Below are 20,183 nucleotides of genomic sequence, written 5' to 3'. Positions count from 1 at the left end.
GACGTCACGGTGGCACGCTTCGACGTCATGGCGGGGAGCGCCCAGCTCCCCCCCCAGCGCAGACAACGCCGTGGCGCCCCCTGGTGTGATGTCACCGCTCCGGTGACATCACATCGGTGCTAGCTGACGCAGCCACGCTGCGGTGACGCCGAGCCGTGAGGGCGGGCGGGAAACGTGGGCAGGGCCCCGAGAGTTCCGGGCGGGCCGGTGCTGCCGAGCGGGGAAGGCGGCAGCAGCGGCGGCGGCGGCCGCGGCGTTTCCGGCGCGGCTGGCGGAAGTGACGGCGGGGTTTGTTGACAGCGGAGGCCGCGGCGGGGGGAGCGCGCCCAGGAGGACGCGGAGCCGCCCGCCCCGGGCTGCCACCCCCCCCGCCATCCGCCCCCTCCGGGCCGGGCCCCGAACCGCCCCGGACCGCCCCGCTCGCACGGAACCTGCGCGCAGGTCGGCGAGGCCGCCGCCGAGGAGGCCGAGCGCGCCGGGAGCGGCGGTGAGCCGAGGGCTCCCGGCGATGCGTGACCTTCCGCCGAGAAGAGGCGCCGCGTAGCTCCTCGGTGCAGCCCCGCAGAGGTCAGTGCTTCCCGCCGCCTCGCGCCGGTGACCGGGGCAGGCAGCAGGCTCGAGCTGCAGGTTTTGTGCAGCCGCCGCGAGGAGCTCGGTGCGTTCCCGCTCAGGGGTGGCGTTTTCTGCACCCGTTGCAGGGACCCATCCGTGAACAGGAATGCAGGGATTTGCAGCTGCAAGATGCTGAGTGAAATGACAGTGCAGTTTTCCTTCAAAATCTACCCCATGCCAAACTGTGTTTGCTGGAAATCTGTTAAAATCTTTCTTTGTAACTGATTTCTGACAATATTTATTATTTGCCCTCTCCTTGGACAAGTCCCCGCTGTTGGAAAATGCAGCTTTAATCATTTTAGTAGGGGTAGCCTAAATGGTATGTGGCTGGCAGGGAGCCGCAGGGCGCCTGGCTTGGCCTCAGCCTGGAGGAGAGAGATCGAGGAGAGAAGATGAGTCTGAAGTCCAAGGCAGGGCGTTATTGGCACAGGCATCCCCGGGAGCACCCAGAGCAGCACGGGGCCAGAGAAGCCAAGAACACCTGGAAAAATATAGATGTAGCACCCAAATAAGCTGTACTTGCAAGAGAGGCTGCCTGGAAGGCTGGTGAGAGGGGAGAGTGAAGCTGCATTTTATGGTACTGCAGTTTCCTTTAGGTCCCGGGATGGTGGGAGGGTGCTCCAACTCCACCGACAGAGATGCTTCAGTGGGTAGTTTTGTATCCCAGGTTTTCTACGGCTGCTACCTTGTCTCCAAGGGATTCAGTTCCTTCGTGCATGAATATGGCAGGGATTCAGGTGGAGAAAGAAATTGCCAAAGAGATTGGCATCCATAGTCCCGCTGCCTTCTCGATTGCTGCGTTTGCAGTTTCTGCTTCTTCCACATTTCTGTCGAGACACACACCAGCCAGCGCCGGTGACAGTCCTGTAGGCAGGGGACTTGCTGCTCTACTGCCTGGGGAAAGCTGCCTGAGGATAACGATTAGGCAAATGTTAATGATTCGTCAGCATCTCTAGTTCTTGTATGTTTATCGACAAAGCGCCTTGAGCTTCTAAGCAGAGAGAACGTTCATCAGCGCAGTCCCACTGCTGGCACTCTGCCTCCTCCCCCTGTCCACATGTCACATCTCGAGTCTGTGTAGAATTTCACAGATGAGGCACTGGCTTGTGTTATGTCAAAAGGACCATGGTTGCAGCCACAGCTCTGGGTGCTACTCTAATACAGGTAAGAAATCATGAGGGGAAAAAGCTCTTCTTAGGTGTTACTTTGTGGGGGGAGTTTAACAACTTTTTCTCTGCAGGGAACTTGGTTGGTAGATTTTGAGGAGCTCTGAAGTTAAAAGTGCTGCTGATTTCTCCTGGTCTCGGATCAGCCAGCTACACTGTGATCACCCCAGGAGCAGGGCCCTGAGGGCTGAGAGCTGCAGAAAGGCAGCGTTTGCCCTTTAGTGCTCTAAGCTGCTTGGACAAGGCCCAAGCACTGGCCTTTTCCAGCTGCATGTGATAACAGGTTTTTAGGGGGAATTTGTTTCTGAGTTCCCTGGCTGCCAGCAGTAAACAGGGAAAGGACATGGGCTCCAGGAGCTCCTGTCTGATGGCCCAGGTCAGCTGATGGGAATAGCAGAACGCATTTCCCTGCTGGTTCAGATATTCCTGTTGATCTTGCCTTTCTGGAAAGATTCTGCCCAGCAAGCGGGACTCGTTCTGGAAGGGAAGCAGATGCATCTCCAGAACAGGCACAGGGCAGAGCACAGGACACTTTCCTCCCACCCTGCAGTGCCCTGGTCAGGACCTGGAGGAAACTCCCAACACTGCAGCCAGCGGCCCCTATAATCCTCGACTCCTCTCCTGACATCACTACAAAGGACAGCACTGTTGCTTATGGATTTCCTTTTTCAGCATGACTCAAGATCCACAACCTTACTTTAGTTCTTTGTACCATACATATCACAAATGTCTGAGCTACAAAAGCACCCTTGGGAAGCTGTAATTTCATGTTATGACCCTGGCTCAAGACACAGTGACTCAGAAAAGCAGATTGTGCCCTTTAAACTGTGTCGTGAGTAGATACAACTTCTATGATTGCTGAGTTTTATTTAAGTTCTCTCAACTCTCTGCATCAGCTTTTGCTTGGGGACCTTTCTGCCACCTGAGCCAAGACCAGCAGAGAAGCTGCCCGAGATCCCCTCGGGAAGGGCCGCTCAAATTCTAGGTCAGAACACAGCAGGTCTTAAGGAGTCTTGGGATCGATACGTGATCCTGCCAGTTGCCTGTCGATGCATATAGGAAGGAGAAGTTATTGATCAGGCTCAAGTAAAGCCAAAAGACAAGGCAAAATCAGTACTGGTGCCTAGTTTTGTCATCCAGTTACCCTAGAAGGGATTTGGCCCGGGGAAGCAGGGCCCAGGGTGCGCATATCCCTGGCGAGGTCCAGCACGGCGAGGCCTCCCTTGCTGCCTGCGTCCTCGAGTGGTTGCTTTCTGCCATGGGTTAATTCCTTGGCCCTGGCACTGAAACACACCCTCAAAAAGAGAATTAATGAGACACAGAAGGAAGAAAAGAGCTTTGATTTGCAACTTGTGCTGCCCTCGTGTTTGCACAGAAATCCATTCTGCAGCAAAGGGAGGGATCAGACGGCCGGGAGCCCGGGCTGCCAGGCAGGCTCAGGCACAGCTGTGCTCCTGTCCCCCACAGAGACCATTTGGTGCCTGAATTTGCAAGGTTACCTCATCCTCAGTTTTAACTGGTCCTTTCTAATGGTGTCATGCCCCAGGCAGCGGCTGAATGCAGCATCTGAAAGCATCCCTGAGGGAGAATGGTGCCTGATCCATCCGGGGTGCCTTTGGAGATAGTGATTAAGGTGAAGAAAGCAAATTAAACACTTACTGTGTTGTCAGAATACTGCAGGAGTGAAGAAAACAGCACAGGAGACTTTAAAGGAATTCTCAGAAGCAGAGAGCAGGGGACACACAAGTATCCTGCTCTCTGCAGCCACAGGGTGAAGATAAGAGGTTGGTGACATAGCTAAAAACATTTTGCAACAACTTTGACAGCAACGGCTGCTCAGCTGCGGCCAGAGGGGAGCAACTGGCTCCATGGCACTGGTGTCCTGCCTACCTCTAGGGATACAGTAATTGGAAAGGCACAAGTTTTCATGTCAAAAATAAACATTTCAAAAAAATTATGTGTGTGCATGAGAAGTATCTAGAAGGACTCACATTACAGTTGCTTCTAATGTGATTTGACCCTTTGAAAGTAAAGTGGAGTTTCTGTTAAAACCAACAAACAGAACAGGACTATCGTCCCCTAATTCTCCCTGCTTCATTATCCAGTATGAAAGAATAAGGGGCTTTTCCTTGCCCTTCTTGCAGGTCTTTCACACATACTTTCTTATAGCAGCTTGGAATGGTTTAAGAGAGCAGGTCCCAGGGAGCTGCATGCACACATGTGCTGCCATGCACCTTCCTTTGCACTGGACTTGCAGAGGAAAGCCAAACCAGTCAGTACATTCTCCTCTGGCTTCTGGTTTGCTTCGCACTCTAGTTCAAGGAGCTTGAAGCTGCAAAGAGTTCAAACATGAAACTTCACCTGGAATGATGGCAATCAGAATTACAGGCACAAGATAGAGGGCTGCCATGCTTGGCCTACACAAAGAATCTTCCCCACAGGAAATTTTGCGGTGGTTTATCCAGCCCCGTCCGAAGAGAACAAAGCAGTGTGGTTTCTGCTACTTCCCTTTCAAACGCCCTTCATCAGCCAGATAACCCGCACAGTGAGGAAACATTTTCTTGCTGTGTAGCCTCATTAGCCAATATGTTTCATATTAACTCATTCCTGCAGTGTCCCCAAAACCCTACACTGTCATATTATCCCTTGTTTACCAAGGGGGAAACATAAATACCACGGAATCAAGGGCACACTTGCAGAGAAGCCAAAATGCTGCAGGTTCCTTTGATGTCAGCCAGTGACTGGCTGTAAATACAGCAGCAACATCCCGCTGGTGCAACAGCTTTGCAGAGCACCTCCAAAATCCCCTTCTGAATACATCTGTTTTTCCTCTGCTTGTAGCTGTCCTGATGTCCCTGTAAATGCACCCTGGAATTTCCCTTGCGTGGAGGATCTTCTGAATCAAAAGCTTCTTTCTACGCTTCCCCTTCCAGTTCCTTCCTTCGAGATGGCATCCGACAGCCCGGAATCACTGATGACCCTGTGCACGGATTACTGTCTCCGCAACTTGGAGGGGACTCTCTGCTACCTGCTGGACAATGAAACTCTCCGGCTTCATCCCGACATCTTCTTGCCAAGCGAGATTTGTGACAAGCTCGTCAATGAGTACGTCTCAGGCCTGTGGAGAAGCTGTTGTCTCGTTTGGAAAAAAGTCCAGGGAAGGGGGAATGAGGGAATGAAGTTCTTTAGGAAAAACTGATGCATCCTTAGGATGCAAGGAAAAAAATAGGAAGGAATTCATAGGGCTTTTTTTTGATGTTTCATCCTCATATTGGAAACATGGCTTTGCTTCAACATCAGAACAAAGTGTCCCAAGGGTTCCTGTACCAATGTATGTTGTTCTAATTCTGCCAGTCACTATTTCCCACATAGATGAACCCAGAGTGAAAAAAAAAAATCCTTATTTGATTCAAGAACACCAGTAAGCAACAAAGCAGCCTTCCCATTTCCCCACCCTGCCATCATTAAAACTCCCAAGTCAGAGAAATAAGAGCACAAAACGCTAGCAGAAGTTGCACTTTAAGGCCACTGCTCTTGTAGCTTCACAAAGCAACTTGCTTCCAGGGATTTATAACCTGCCCTTCACAGTCTATCTCAGTTGAACCACTGCCCATGGATTCTGGCAGAGAACCCTGGCCAGCTAATTTTCTGAAAGTGGGAAGAAAAAGACAAAACACCAAATTGCTAGCTTTAAATGGGTAGAAAAGTCCTGATGTCCATGCACGCCAGAATCCAGTTTGCTCAGAAATACACATATGACCTCACATAATTTTTTTTCCTATGAGATTTTCCTAAGGGTTGTTAGTTTGGGGCAAGAAAATACCCTAGCCCAGTTCCCATTAGCCCAAAGGCTATTTTGGGTGATCCACAGGGAGTCTGCTTGTGGTCACACGCGTGTGAGCAGCACAGATGGTAGAGCTGTAGCTGAGCCTGTGCGTCATGCTGTGCTAACATCTTTGCCCCTGATACAGGTATGTGGAGTTGGTGAAGACAGACAGCATCTTTGAACCCCACGAGAGCTTCTTCACCTTGTTCTCGGATCCACGGAGCACAAGGCTAGCTCGGATCCACCTGCGGGAACAGATTGTGCAGGACCAGGACCTGGAGGCCATCAGGAAGCAGGTGGTTTTGCACTGACAGCCTCTAGCTGTCACGTCACATTAGCAGTGACATGTGGGCAACAGCTAGAATCCCAGGCATCCTGAGATTCCCAAAGCTCCATTCCTCCATTAGGAAAGAATCCTAATTCTTTCTTTGGGAGAATCACAGCATCTCCCTCATATCCCAAAGCCCCTGTCAGGAATGGAATGGGGACATGGAATGGCCAAGTCAGATGATACCTGGTCTTGGGCTTCTCCCAGCAGGAGGTAGCATAGGGAACAGTGGATGCTCCATCTATGAGGTATTCCTAACTGTTTGATTTCCCATCTTCCAGGATCTTGTTGAGCTCTACTTGACTAACTGTGAGAAGCTGACAGCCAAGAGCCTACAAACCTTGGTGAGCTTCAGCCACACACTTATCTCCCTTAGCCTCTTTGGCTGCTGTAATATCTTCTACGAGGAGGAGAACCCTGGAGGCTGTGAGGATGACTGTTTGGTGAACCCCACGCGCCAGGTCTTGGTTAAGGACTTTACTTTTGAAGGCTTTAGCCGCTTGCGCTTCCTGAACCTCGGCCGTTTGATCGAGGGGGTAAATGTGGAGACATTGCTTCGGCCTTTGGCCTCCCTTGCAGCTCTTGATCTCTCTGGGATCCAGCTGAATGATGTGGGATTTCTGACCCAGTGGAAGGACAGTCTGGTTTCCTTAGTGCTTTACAACATGGACCTTTCAGAGGAGCACATCCAGGTGATCGCACAGCTCCGTAAGCTCAGGTCAGCAGACTTCTTCCTTCTTTATCCTTTTCCCACAGATAAGGGCCATGCAGATCTTTTGGGAATGGGTTACTGGCGCATTAACTGAGAGCCACCCACAACTGCTTCAAGTTAGAAACTCTCCCATAAAGAAGCTCAATCATTGACTCACTGTACAATCGAAATACCTAAAACCAGCCTGGGTTTTGCTTGCAAAATTATATCAAGCACATTCACACAGCAGAAACTCCCTTTAAAAAAGAGAGTCATAGCATCTGAGAGATGGGGAAAATGGCTGTGATGTGTGCAGGTGCTGGTGTAGTGACAAGCACACTGTAATTCAGCCCTTGAAACTACCAGTCAAACACTAATGTCTGAATTTTAAGCCTGGCTCTGAGGTAAAAACTAGGAAAAACCTCTCCCACAGCTCCTCACACTGTCTGCTCTGCTCTCTCTAAGCACACTGTGCGTGAATGGAGCAACCAGGGAAAACAGCAGCCAAAATAAATTGGCACTCACGACCTAACCTTGCTGACAGTGGAATGACTTCCTGAAACAGAGTTGAGACAATTGCTATTCAAGCGACATAATAATGGTATCAGGAAAGGGATCCAGGACTTTCTGAGGTAAAAAGAGGGGCCTTACTGTTTAAGCAGAAGATAACTTTCCAGCGCCTTTAAAACTGACTCTGCTGGCTGCAAACACTAGGGGGTACTAGGCTTACACATGACCCAGAAATCTCAGAGAATCTCCTGGACTAAATGCGAGTAACTTAGTTCAGCCCTTGATATTTTCAGTGAAACTTGGTCCACAGCACATGGAAGTCTTTTTTTTTTTTTTTAATTTTTTAATTTTTTTTATGAACAGGACATTGACTCCTGTCTTAGGCAGTTTAGAAATCTCTCTAAGGAGTCTTAGCTACTGCTTGGCAGGTCAGAGCAGACCTGTAAGGGACACCGCTCGCACATGGCAGTGGTCAAGTTGTCCCACAACTCCTGTGGTGTCAAAAGGCTGCCAAAGCATAAATACTTAAATACCTAAAAGATACATGAACCAAACAGAGAGTAATGGCCTGGGGTAGAAAAAGAAAAGATTGCAGAGCAGACAAACTTGTGTTACTTAATTTGTGGGGTGAACCAACATATGTTTTGGGAGATGCAAAAATCCTCCAGTGCATCTTAAATCCCCAGGCTAAATTGCTCAGGTGGCTGCTGTGGTAGAGCTTGGGAAAGGCCGTTCCTGAGCCTAGAGCAATTGCCTTTGTGGTGGCCAAATGCATCGAGCTGCACTCTGAATAGGCTTCCGCCAGGCATCTGTGACTATGGTTAGACACAAGCCAGATCCTGCTGCCAGATCCTACAGAACCATATTGCTGCATCTCAGAGAGGAAAGGGGAAGAAAACGAAAACAAACCTCAGTTTCTCATTTTTTCCCCGGTAGAGTGGGAGAAGTCCCAGCTGATGCTTTCCAGGCTCTGAGCTGCTCTCTGTCATTTGCAGGCACTTGGATATCTCCCGAGACCATCTGTCCAGTTACTACAAATTCAAGCTGACCCGTCGAGTTCTAAACCTGTTTGTGGAAAACTTGGTAAACCTCACTTCGCTCGATATCTCAGGGCACACCATGCTGGAGAACTGCACTATCCCAAGCATGGAGGAAAAGATGGGCCAGACAAGGTAAAGGAACAGTAATTACTGATGTCTGTTTGGATGGAAAGTTTTGTCAAAATTGAACTAAAGACAGTTCTGTCTTCTGAGCTTTCAAATGCTTTAGGTCTAGTTAATATTAAAAAACAAGATATAACTGTTGCTAATTCTCCCTGATGCTAAAGACCTATATGGGAATCATTTAGTTATGATTCCCATGTGTGACATGGATAAGAGCTTTAAAGATAATAATAAAAAAAAAAATCCTACCTGTCTTCCATATGTATCTGAGGAAATATTCCAGCCCTTCTTTGCAATACACATCCTTCCAGGGATCTTTTGCAGTAGTTTGTACTTCCTGAGAGGACTCTGAACCCCTTTACATGTTTTTTACACAAAACAATCTTACCCCAACCAGAGTCCAGGCTCTTCTGAGGCATTTCTGCACTGAGTCAATACGTGCATGTTTATAGGAGAAGTGAGTATCCTTGAGACTTAGAATCTAAAGGTGGATTCTCAGATTCTACCTTTATGCCAGGCAGGTCAACCTTTGAAAATCCCAGTGCACCTCAGCAGAGAGGCACTTGGAAGTCTGTTTTTCCAGGTCAACCAAGAGCTCTGCTCTCCTATTCCCTGAACACTTATGAACAAAAGCAAACAAGCAGGACAGCATTGGCTCCTTTCCAAAGCTGGTGAAAAAGATGCTGGCTCCTGCTCAACAGGAGCAGTGCAGAGTGAATGGAGAGCAGATACCTGTCCTGTGGCAGGAGAGAGTTGAAACAGCAGGGTACCAACATGAGTGATCTCTTCTTTTCTCAGCATCGAACCAGCAAAGAGCAGCATTGCTCCCTTCCGGGGTCTGAAACGACCACTCCAGTTCTTGGGCCTTTTTGAAACATCTCTCTGCCGCCTGACACATATTCCAGCTTACAAGGTAATGAGGCAGCAAAAAATATTGGCAGTGGGTAGTTGGTGGAAGTTCAAAGAACAGCAGAACCACTGGCTGCCACTAGAGAGGAGTTCTCGAATTTTGGCATGTGACAACTGAGCTCTGACCTTTCAGTAGCCATTTGGTAATGCAGGAAAGCTACCAGAAGGCAAGACATGCACCTCAGTTCTCACAACGGGAAAATATATCTCTCTCAGAGAAGGGCCTGGGAATAAATCACCCAACAAGGTGTCTGTGCTTATTCTAGCAAAACAAGGATTTAAGATAAGGAGAAAGAGGAGTCTTACTTGTGAGCAGCATCTTTCTGCCATGAGGGAGCTATTTCTTTCCCTCTGGACCGAGCAATGACACAGCCCCTTTGCTCCCATCTTGGGCCAAATCCTACCAGCAGGATACAAAGGAGTTGTCCACTTTAACCTTCTGAATTTACCCTCAGAGCTCTCTTCTCATGCTGCCCTTCCTCCTCCATGCTTTATTCCTGACTGTTTTTTTGCCTCCATGCCAGGTGAGCGGGGACAAGAATGAGGAGCAGGTTCTGAATGCTATTGAGGCTTACACTGAACACCGACCAGAAATCACTTCCAGGGCCATCAATCTCCTTTTCGACATTGCCCGCATCGAGCGCTGCAGCCAGCTGCTGCGAGCCCTCCAGGTGAGCTCACCTAAGCATTTATCTTACCCTCGCAAGGGAGATTTTTCAAGCCCAGGCTTTTCTCTGCTCTTGCACACCACATCAGCTGTCACATCAGGAGGAAGTTCCAGTTGTGCAGTGAAACTGAGTATCTTGATTTTGTGAGATGCCTTTTAGGATATTCCTGCAACATCAGTGCACTGATGCTTCACTGAAGCTTCATGTTTCTTCTCTGCAGCTGGTGATCACAGCCCTGAAGTGCCACAAGGATGACAAAAACATCCAGGTCACAGGCAGCGCAGCGCTGTTTTACCTGACCAACTCTGAGTACCGCATGGAACAGAGCGTGAAGCTGCGGCACCAGGTCATCCAGGTGGTGCTGAATGGCATGGAGTCCTACCAGGAAGTCACAGTAAGAGCAGCCCAGCTTCTCTTAGCTGCCATAGACCTGCCTTCCCCATCTTCTGTCTTTAACCTGATGTAGCATCTTGCCCTCCAGGATATGAGTCAAAACAAGCATTAGAGAAGCTATTGCCCAGATCTGTTCCTTGCCTTCATTCCATAATACAGATTACACACAGGGCACTGTTTCTCCATGTGATGTTCTCCACAACCAGAGAAAGCAAGTGATGATAGCAAGGCTCCTTTTTAGGTGATGGTTGGGGGTTAAAGGGTGCACACAGCCCATGGCATAGATGTCCAGCACTGATCATGGTGATAGGGGGTGAAGATGTGCAAGCATTGGGGGCGTTGAGTCTATAGAAACTAACATTATTCCAAGGCACTGGACCAGGAGCTTGCTGACCTTAGATAGTACGATGCCACTGGGTTGTAGAGTGGCAACTGCTGCATGGAGAGGTTGTTGGAAATAAAGGAATGAAACTGGGCGATTGTGAGATGCTAGGGCGACAGTAAGAGAGAAAAGGGAGGGTACAGATAAAGCACAGTGATAGACATGAGGGTAACAGAAATTTTAGTTATCACAGTTAGGCAAGAAAATGGTTTTGGTACCCAACAGCAAGGGAACATGAGGTGATAGGATCATGTTTTCTTAGCCTCCCAGCCCAGTGTTTGCTTATTCTTGCCCTAGGTGCAGCGGAACTGCTGTCTGACACTGTGCAACTTCAGCATCCCCGAGGAGCTGGAGTTCCAGTACCGCCGAGTCAACGAGCTGCTGCTGAACATCCTCAACCAAAGCCGGCAGGATGAGTCTATCCAGCGCATCGCCGTGCACCTGTGCAATGCCCTGGTCTGCCAGGTGGACAACGATCATAAAGAAGCCGTGGGCAAGATGGGGTTTGTCATGGTTGGTATGGTCCCAAGTTGTCTGCTTATACTTAACCAGGCTACCACCATTCCCTTGCAGCAGGGCAGCAAGCACGTCCAGCCAGTGATTCAGCCTTCCAGTGTCCCAGCAGGGAACCTGTGTCCCAGCAATGCTGATGTCTCTTGGCACCTGTCCTTCCATCTGACAGCTTTTCCTGGCTTGCCAGCACTGGAAATCAGAGTCTCACAGATAGGCTCTGTGAGAGCAGGGAAGCAGCATGACCCATTACCCTCCTTCTTCAGTCCACTATGTTATTTTTGGAACTGATACGATCTTTGACATAGCTATTTCAGCATCTCCCCCGACTTTGCACTAGCTTCCCAATTTATGTCCACTCATATCCCACACCTTTCTAAGGACTTGCTCAGGCAACTGCTCTGATATAGTTATCACATTCCTAACTTTGCAAAACTGATTACAATGGATTTCACTGTAAACTTTGCAGCTCAGGGACTCTGACATAGTTCAACTCTGCAAATACCTGCAATACTGAACGTAACTCAGTCCCACTGAATCAGAGGAAGAGATACCAATTAGGTTTTCTACAGGGTCAGATTCTTAGACTGCATGTACCTGCTATTGGCTGCAGCCAGCCGGTTTTAAGCTCTGTAATTTCTGAACTGTTCTCACTCTCACCTTCCTTGCCTACAGACAATGCTAAAGCTGATTCAGAAGAAGCTGGCTGATAAAACGGTGAGTGTTTTCCCCCCAAAATATACACACAGAGTATTTTCTGTTCAGCCTGACACAGCCATGTTGATCAGTCCAGTACACCAGCCAGTTTTTCTACCAAACACTAGACATCTCAGCTGGTGCTATAAGATACTCTCTCCAAAAAGGAGAGGGAGGAGGTAGCAGGGAGGCAAAAACAACAACTATAAGAACAAAACCAGCCACTCATCAAAAAGCTGAAAGTAAATAACAAGGTTTTCTTACCTCTGAAGTTCTCTGGGGTGATGCCAGAGATGAAATGCAGGTACTTGGTTTGCACTAGGCTCCCACATTAACAAAGCTCTGTTTCTCTCCCTCTTTGGCTGCATAGTGTGATCAGGTGATGGAGTTTTCCTGGAGTGCCCTCTGGAACATCACTGATGAGACCCCTGATAACTGTGAGATGTTCCTCAACTACAGTGGCATGAAACTCTTCCTGGAGTGCTTAAAAGTAAGTATTTCTCATTTCCTCCAGAGGAATTCTGGCATTACTAGAAGAAATGCAGGTGCATGGGCACAATTCCTGGCTGAACTGATCTATAATCAGACCATCAGCATATGTCATTATATAATAAAAACTTGAATATTTTATCAATTTATTTCTATTTCATAGCCAACCACCCAATAGAAAAAAACAAAACTCACAGGTATCATCTTCCTCTTTCCCTATACTGTATTTATAAACACAGTCCCCCTTAAGCCAGGCAGCAGTGGATAAGAGGCCTCAACTCCCTCTTTTTAAATAACTTGAATGCTAGAGAACACTGCTGACTACTCAGAAATACTCAGCTTTTCCACATGCACTGCACAGTCTTTCACCAGAGCTGCCTGTTCTCAGCATTACTCACAGTCCTGCATAATCCATCCCATCTCTTGTTCTCTTAGGAATTCCCGGAGAAACAGGAGCTGCACCGCAACATGCTGGGCCTCCTGGGCAATGTAGCAGAAGTGAAGGAGCTCCGCCCGCAGCTCATGACCTCCCAGTTCATCACCGTGTTCAGGTGAATGCATCTCACAAACAGCTGGGCCCAGGCAGGGTAAAATGTGCTGGGGCTCTGCTGTTGAATCACCTGGAAACGTGTAAACATTTGATGTGTCAGCTTGCTTTCCAATTGAAAAAAATCACATAAAACTAAAAGGAAAGCATGAGACAGCTTGGATTGCACAGCTTAGGTGTGATACCAGTTGCAAGTTGAGTCCCTGAAGAGCACTGTGTCCATTTCAGGCCAGAGATGCTTCCTCCCGTGATCTTCTCTGATTGAGATCAAAGACATGATGCTTTTCTGTCTGTGAAATGTTGAGTAAGGTCATTCAGGCACCTCTAAGCTATCTCTTCTATCTTTGTAGCAACCTGTTGGAGAGCAAAGCAGATGGCATTGAGGTATCCTATAACGCCTGTGGGGTGCTCTCCCATATCATGTTCGATGGCCCAGAGGCCTGGGGCATATGTGAGCCGCACCGAGAAGAAGTAGTAAAAAGGATGTGGGCAGCTATCCAGAGCTGGGACATCAACTCCAGAAGGAATATCAATTACAGGTGAGGAATAGAGAAGCTTGGCCCACTTACCCAAGAGCTGGGTTTGTCCCGGGAAACACACAGCAGAAGACAGGAGGAAAGAGGCACGGCCCAACTCTGCCTAAGGTGAAGGAGAAACATCCTTAGGGACACATTCCTTAGTGAAGGTTTTACATGTTCTTTTAAAATGTGTCTGTCACACAGACTGCTGAAATTAGACACCTTGCTTGGCAATTCCTATAGGAGAAATATGGCAATCCAACAGATATTCTGTGGCACTTTTTGGTGAAATTGCATAATTCAGAAATCCAGGATCTGACTCTCTGAAACTGCCTAAGGTTTTGTTGTTGTTGTTATTTGGTTTTGTTTTTCCTGAGGTTTCTGTCCCTTTTACCTCTTCAAATCTGTTTCTTTCTGAAAGTCATATGGATTGCTGTAGCTTTCCTGTGGGGCATATTTAAACAACACAGTTCCTAGAAATCATTTCAAGAGTTAATATAACTGGTGGAATCCTCCAAAGCCCTTCATGTAAGAAGGCATCAGGTACTCTGCATTCCCACAGAGCTGGGCAGGGATCCAGAATGAGTGGTATTCCAATGCCTGACCTGCAGTGGAGACACAGTATTGTTGGCAGAAGTCACAGAGAAATCATTGCACATGAGCAGCCAGCTTTGGCTGGCTGTAATCTTACTCTAGCTGCTCTACAAAATGAGCAGTGCTTCTGGGTTTCAGCTGTCCTAAGAAAATGACTGACACAAGATAGAAATAAATTCCTGGACTCAGTTGAATTCTTTGCATCCATTTCTCTGGACAACATGTTTATGCTGAGCTGGTAGGGCCTGTAAACCTGCCAGCACTGCCATGTGACACAGGCTTACTCTTTGATGCCACAATCTTTGACATGCCAAGGGGATTTACTGCTGTGGTATGTATGAGCACAGAATTTGCACTGCTTTGAATGCCAAAGCTGCTGCAAGAAGCAGCCTTTGGATTTTTCACTTCTACAATATTTCTGTGCAGGTCATTTGAACCAATTCTTCGACTGCTTCCACAAGGGATCTCTCCAGTCAGCCAGCACTGGGCAACCTGGGCACTGTATAACCTGGTCTCTGTCTACCGTAAGTTCTACATTAGAAAACTATGTTCACTTCACTGGAAAGTGAACCTGCTTTCTGAAGGATCTGAGCTTGCTAGAAGAAGTCATCTTCCCAATTTAACTATATGCAGGGAGAGAGAACATTCTTTGAATGGTGGAGGAATGTCCAGGCAGCACAGCCGGAACAGAAATGATGACATGTAATACATAGCAAATACCTTTGATATTTCCATCCTTCTGGCAGTGTTTTTACATATTCTCAGCCATTCTGTGGCTGCTGTGTTCACAGCCAGAGTACCTGTAATGGGCTGACTCCATAAAAAGTTCTGAGATATCTCATGCAGCAAACTCCCCTCCTGCCACCCTGTCTCCTGCCTCTGCAAAGCTTCACAGGGACCTGTTTTATTCTTTTCTCTGCAGCTGACAAGTACTGCCCACTGCTGATCAAAGAAGGTGGGATTCCTCTTCTGAAGGACATGATTAAAATGGCTTCAGCACGGCAAGAGACCAAGGAAATGGCCCGGTAGGAAATCAATGAAGTGCTATCATCAAACACTCAGTTTAGCTTCAGTTTAATTTTTATTTCCCTATATTGAGCAAGTCTACCAAATAAAGGCCTGCACTAATGTTTATGAGGGGTGAAGCAGGAGCCTAGAGAGGTTTCTATAGGTGGGCAGTACACAAACTGATTGATAGTACACAGAGGGGTTTGATGGACACTAGGCAAATGGAAATGTGTTGTAGAAGTGACTTGATAGCCAGGGGAAACAAACCTGCTAGTTACATTTCTTATGCAGTCTTCTGTCATCACTCTTCTCCATACTTGTTCAATATACCACTCTGTCACCAAAAGAGCTGAATGTACAGTTAAAATGAGAATTTAAAAGATGGAGAGTCCACCACCTTCGTGAGCTTCCCCAGTTTACCTTTTTTTAACTGACCTGCCTTTGAAGTCCTCCTTTCAGAGTTTTAAATGCCAGCTTCAATTTCTAGTCATCGATAATGAGAGCTATAATTTCATACCTGCAGGAGGAATGAAACAAGAGAGGTAGAGATTACATGGGCATACATGCCTTTTAGGGGGGCAGCAGATGCTCCTTTAGGGTTGCTAAATGCTGGAGGTGACAGAAAGCTGCAGAAGCTATAGCAAAATACAGTTACAAGTTAAGCAGATTGTGTATAGATTAGAAAGCAAACAAGTGATGAGACAGCACAAGAATGATAAATTTCCAAATGGAAAATCCCAGATAGATGACAGAAGAATGAAGGGCAAATGCTTGTATGCACATTTCCTGATGTACTTCAGAGTTATCTGATGATTTGGGTATGGGGGTGATGAATGAATGGCCACATACAGATCTGGATGTATATAATATGGCTTGCAATTCAGAGGACATGAACTGCAACTGTGAGCTCTAAGCTGCTTCTGTGGAGTATATGAGTTTAGACTCAAATATTGGTTGATGCACATCTCAGGAAAGATACATTGCTTGGTATAAGCAATGTACATTTGCCTAATTACTATTATTGGCCCACTACTGTAATGCATTAAGTTTTTAACTCTGCCCTCTCTCCTTGTCCTTATTTTATCCATAGGAAAGTTATAGAGCACTGCAGTAACTTTAAGGAGGAGAACATGGACACTTCCAGATAGAGGCAATCACCTAGTGCCTCTTGCCAGCACTGTATCCAGCTTCTCTCTAATTCACTGTATGTAGGGAGGACTCTTTCTTACCAACTTGGCTGTTGGAAGGAAACTTTATGTGTGTGTGTGAGACCCTCAGTAGATGAAGGTGAACAGGGGAGGGGGGAGGGACTTTTTGCACAACAAAATGCTTTCATTAAATTAGTGGACTTTTTCGTTATGAAGTTTCAGATTGAAGTTTTGTGTGTATGATTTCTGTATAAAACAAAAAACAAAGACAACTACATTATGCATCTTTTAACCTTTTTTTTAGACCACACAGAAAGCCTCAAAAGACCTTGAGCTTGAAGACCTAGTTGTGTGATCGCTAACGTGACTTTTTAAATTTCCCACTTTTAGAAAATTCCCTTTCACTGTATTGCATGAGTAATGTCCTGTAATATCTACAAGAACACCATGAATTGGCATTGGCCACCAAATAGGGTTACAGGCAGTGATGAGTAATTTATTTGCTTAGAGAATTTGGGGAATGTGATACCACAGAGTTAGACCAAATGAACTGATTTTTTTAGTAATAACTGTAAATAGAGTAAACAGGGAAGAAAGTCTTCTGAAGCCTATTCATTCCCATAGCGGGATTTATAGAAGACTGCTTTTAGTGGAAGCACTGCTAACTCTACGTGGGTCTATCGGAAGTAAAACATTCCTGGTAAAGTCAAGTTCTGTTTTGTCCCCTTTGGCAGTACAGTAGGATCTGTCAGCCCACTCAGCCTCAGAAGGCCAGGGATGATCCGCAAAGCCCGTTGCACATCCTTGGCCACATTTTCTTTCTAAGGGAGCCGGTGCAACAAGGAACAAGGTTCATTCCTGAAGGGCTATGCATCTTAATTCCAGTTCTTAAACACCTTTTGAGTTGTGTTCTATGGGCAAGGGCTATAAATGCCAGAGGGTGATTTTCCACTCATCATAATAAGCTGTATTAGGCCCAAGCCAAGAGCACCCCTTGTACCATTTGTACAAGTTCCAGTAATGGACTGGAGGGGTTTTGCTCCTCTGTGGTCTGCATTAGGGCTAGAGCCATGCTCAAGGGCAAATCAGTCTCCTTTTGTAGAAAGTTCAGCACAGCACAAATGTTGTAGAAGGAAGTGCTGACATCCCCTTTGAGACTGAGGAGCCTTCAGGCACCTTTTGGCAGGTGGTCCCTTGAGATGGCACCTCTTGTTCCACCCCAAGTGTCTTCCCTCTCTTCTGAGGAACAAAAGGCCCTATTCTTACCTGACTCCCACCAGCACTAACCAGTGCAGTCCCACTCACATCAGCAGCTTTCCTCCAATTTATCCTGACGTACGTGAGAGTCCCACTCAAGTGTTCTTCACCTGTGAGACACTCCAGGATATAATGGCTGAAGAAGCCAAAGGCCAAAGTTTATCTCCCAGCCAGGCTCTCAATACCACATTGTGCAGTCCACGCTTAAGAGCCATCTGCTTGTTGTGACTCTTTCACGATTCACAAACCTTCGCTTGGAAGGGATTTTATGTCTGGTAGCAATGAGAGGAGACCGTGGCCATGTGAATTAGGACATTTCAGGCCTCTGAGATAGCACAGTAAAGCTCACTGCTCTCTTCCCTCGTATACATTGCTCTCAGATTTGACTCGCTGCTATGACAGGTTCTTCTAATGCTCAGTTAATGCTGTCATTGCTGAGCACATTACAGACAGATCCTAGAGACGCAAACTGACACTTTAAATGACAGAACACAGCTGCCCTGCAGAGGTTTACTTTTTCTGCCAACACGGTGTTACTCAATGTCTTTTTTTTTTCATTTTAACCATATGTCATTTGTTTTGATATTGTGAGATCTGTACTTTTTTCTTTAAGTATTTTTCAAACATATATATTTTTGTGTCACTTTTGAATTGTTTTCATACAGTCTGCAAAACTTGACAAATTATACTTTTATTGCAATCATTTGATTCAAATGTATTTTTCTGTCTTTCATTACTGTTCCTCAAGAATTTGTGTCTGTACAAGCTTTGAGACAAGGAAGCCAATTTCAAGATCTGTTTTCCATGTAGCGCTTGTTAATCTTTCTCTTAGATGAAAAGGTAGAAGCGGCTGCAAATATTGCTGACCAGCCTCTGCATTAGGGGAGTCAAACTTTGCTCCAGCTAGTGCCATCTTTTTTAAGTTGCCTCATGTGGCAGTGCCCACCGGGCTGGCTTCTTCTTTAATGCCCATGTAGTGAAAGCTGCAACTACTGAAATCTTAAATCAAACAACAGAAGCACATGGGATTCTGACTGCTGGTGAGGTGGGAGTGGAGCAGAAGGGACACATCACAAATGGGACAAGTATGAGAAACCGGTGTCCCCAGCATGTAGCTACAATGACTGGGAGTCAGCTGGAGCTCGAGAGTTCTCAGCTAGAGCAAAATTCACCCTTGCGCTGAGACCATGGCCAAACAATGAGGTTTCACCCTCAGATTTTGGCAAAACTGCACCAAGGTTAATGAACAAAAGATGACTTGGTTGCATCTAGGTCAGGATTTACAGACATAAGGGGATTGAGTTTCTTCACACTTGCACCCCTGTAAGTTGTCATTACTGAAGCCCCACTGCTGCAGCTGGCTGTGGTATCCCAAACTCACCAGTTGCAGGCTGCATAACACGTTTGTTTCACCATGTATAGATGACCCCGTTTCTAATTGCTCACATGTCGTCAGGCAAACCCTGATGATGCAGGCATGCCTTACCTTAGAATAAACCACAGCATGGAAATCCCTCAGTCAGATAGGCCAGCCTGCCAGAAATGCTTTGCTCTGTGAAGTGTGTCACTGCTCCCAGGGGGAAGGGGGACTTGCCATAAACTGACCTGTGACAGTTAGCTACACATGAGCTTTTGAGCCAGGCTACCAGCAAGATCAATTGCAGAGACAGCATTAGGAAAAAAAATAGCATCCCTGTCAGTATAATAAGAGCTTTGGCTGCAAGTTTCTATTTCTTCAAGCCAAAGTTTTGTGAGGTGGAAAATAACACGTCTTTTTCAGAAAAGGGCAAAAGAAAGAAAGGTGCTCTCAAACATCTGACCAATATCCCAGAATGTCTGTGATGTGGAGTTTGAAACTGTATCTCGGTTTCCCTAATTGTGAAACAAGAAGAGTTTTTGAACCCTAGACTTAAAGCTTGTGCTGTGAGTTGAAGCACTTTTTGGAGGCAAAGGGGAGCTAATGAATTGTTGCTGTAGATACAGTGCTGAGAACAAGACAGTTACCTCCAGCCATCACATCAATATTCTGCAAAGGAGGAGAGAGGAAAGTGGCTGATTTTTACAAAAGTCTTACATGAAAAGGGGAAGCTGGACACCTGAAATACTCACCAGTACCCAGAAGTTTCTCAATCCTTCCAGCTTTGCTGGAGCAAAAGAATGAACTGGGAAACTTAACTGCAGAGGGAACATTGAAGAGCTAAGGACCAGTCCTTCCCAGCAATCTGGAATGGGGCTATATCTGCTAAATGAAAATCAGACTGAAAAGCAGTTCAGAGTATGTCAAGATATGGCAGAGGGACAACTTGTATTCTGTAGTTGTCCCCTTCACACTCTTACACTTTCATGTTTTCACTCGTACATTTAATATTCAATAGCTTAGCAAGCAGAGCATGAACACAACTCAGTAGTTCTCTGCAGAGACTGTGCCAACAGAGGAAACCTCTACCTTGACTGTAGGTAGTTTCCTTCCTGGCTGGAGGATGTCTCCCGGTCTCAGTGGCCCAGGTCGGTGACACTGCAGTCCTCAGGATGTCGGGTGTTTGCCATTTTCTCTGAAACAGATAAGAGAGCAAGCTGGTGCTTCCCTTTTACAAAATCTGTGGAACTGGCATCTACTTGTGTGATGCTTAACACCAAGAAGTACCAGACTTGCTCATCTGGACCAAGTCAAGAAGGTTTAGCACTAAAGGCTATGGCTGTTTGTAACACTACAGATTTGTCCCGTCTGCATCATGGTGTTACCACCCTGGCACCTACCTGCTGGCTCA

General features: G+C 46.8%; 1 protein-coding gene across 2 annotated transcripts; it reads left to right on the top strand.

Annotated features, from left to right (window-relative positions):
* Positions 1–431: 431 nt before the first annotated feature.
* ZER1 (zyg-11 related cell cycle regulator) lies at positions 432–18,218 on the top strand. 2 transcript variants are annotated; one of them, XM_088525214.1, is made up of 16 exons: positions 432–567; positions 4,620–4,883; positions 5,750–5,900; positions 6,214–6,650; positions 8,129–8,305; positions 9,095–9,209; positions 9,730–9,876; positions 10,094–10,267; positions 10,946–11,161; positions 11,834–11,875; positions 12,225–12,344; positions 12,779–12,894; positions 13,241–13,429; positions 14,429–14,526; positions 14,925–15,027; positions 16,101–18,218. In XM_088525214.1, the coding sequence occupies exons 2-16, from the start codon at positions 4,726–4,728 to the stop codon at positions 16,156–16,158; spliced, it is 2,301 nt and encodes a 766-aa protein (XP_088381340.1). In that variant the 5' UTR covers positions 432–567; positions 4,620–4,725; the 3' UTR covers positions 16,159–18,218. The 2 variants fall into 2 exon arrangements, with proteins under 2 accessions (XP_088381340.1, XP_010226387.2); XM_010228085.2 differs by lacking the exon at positions 432–567 and having other exon boundaries at positions 4,608–4,883.
* Positions 18,219–20,183: the final 1,965 nt, after the last annotated feature.

This window comes from Tinamus guttatus, unplaced genomic scaffold, assembly GCF_059628265.1.
Source record: "Tinamus guttatus ecotype Peru unplaced genomic scaffold, ASM5962826v1 Tinamus_guttatus_pri_ptg000226l, whole genome shotgun sequence".
Lineage (NCBI taxonomy): Eukaryota > Metazoa > Chordata > Aves > Tinamiformes > Tinamidae > Tinamus > Tinamus guttatus.
Note: the sequence above shows the minus strand (reverse complement) of the source record. Positions and strands in the feature narration are given on the sequence as shown.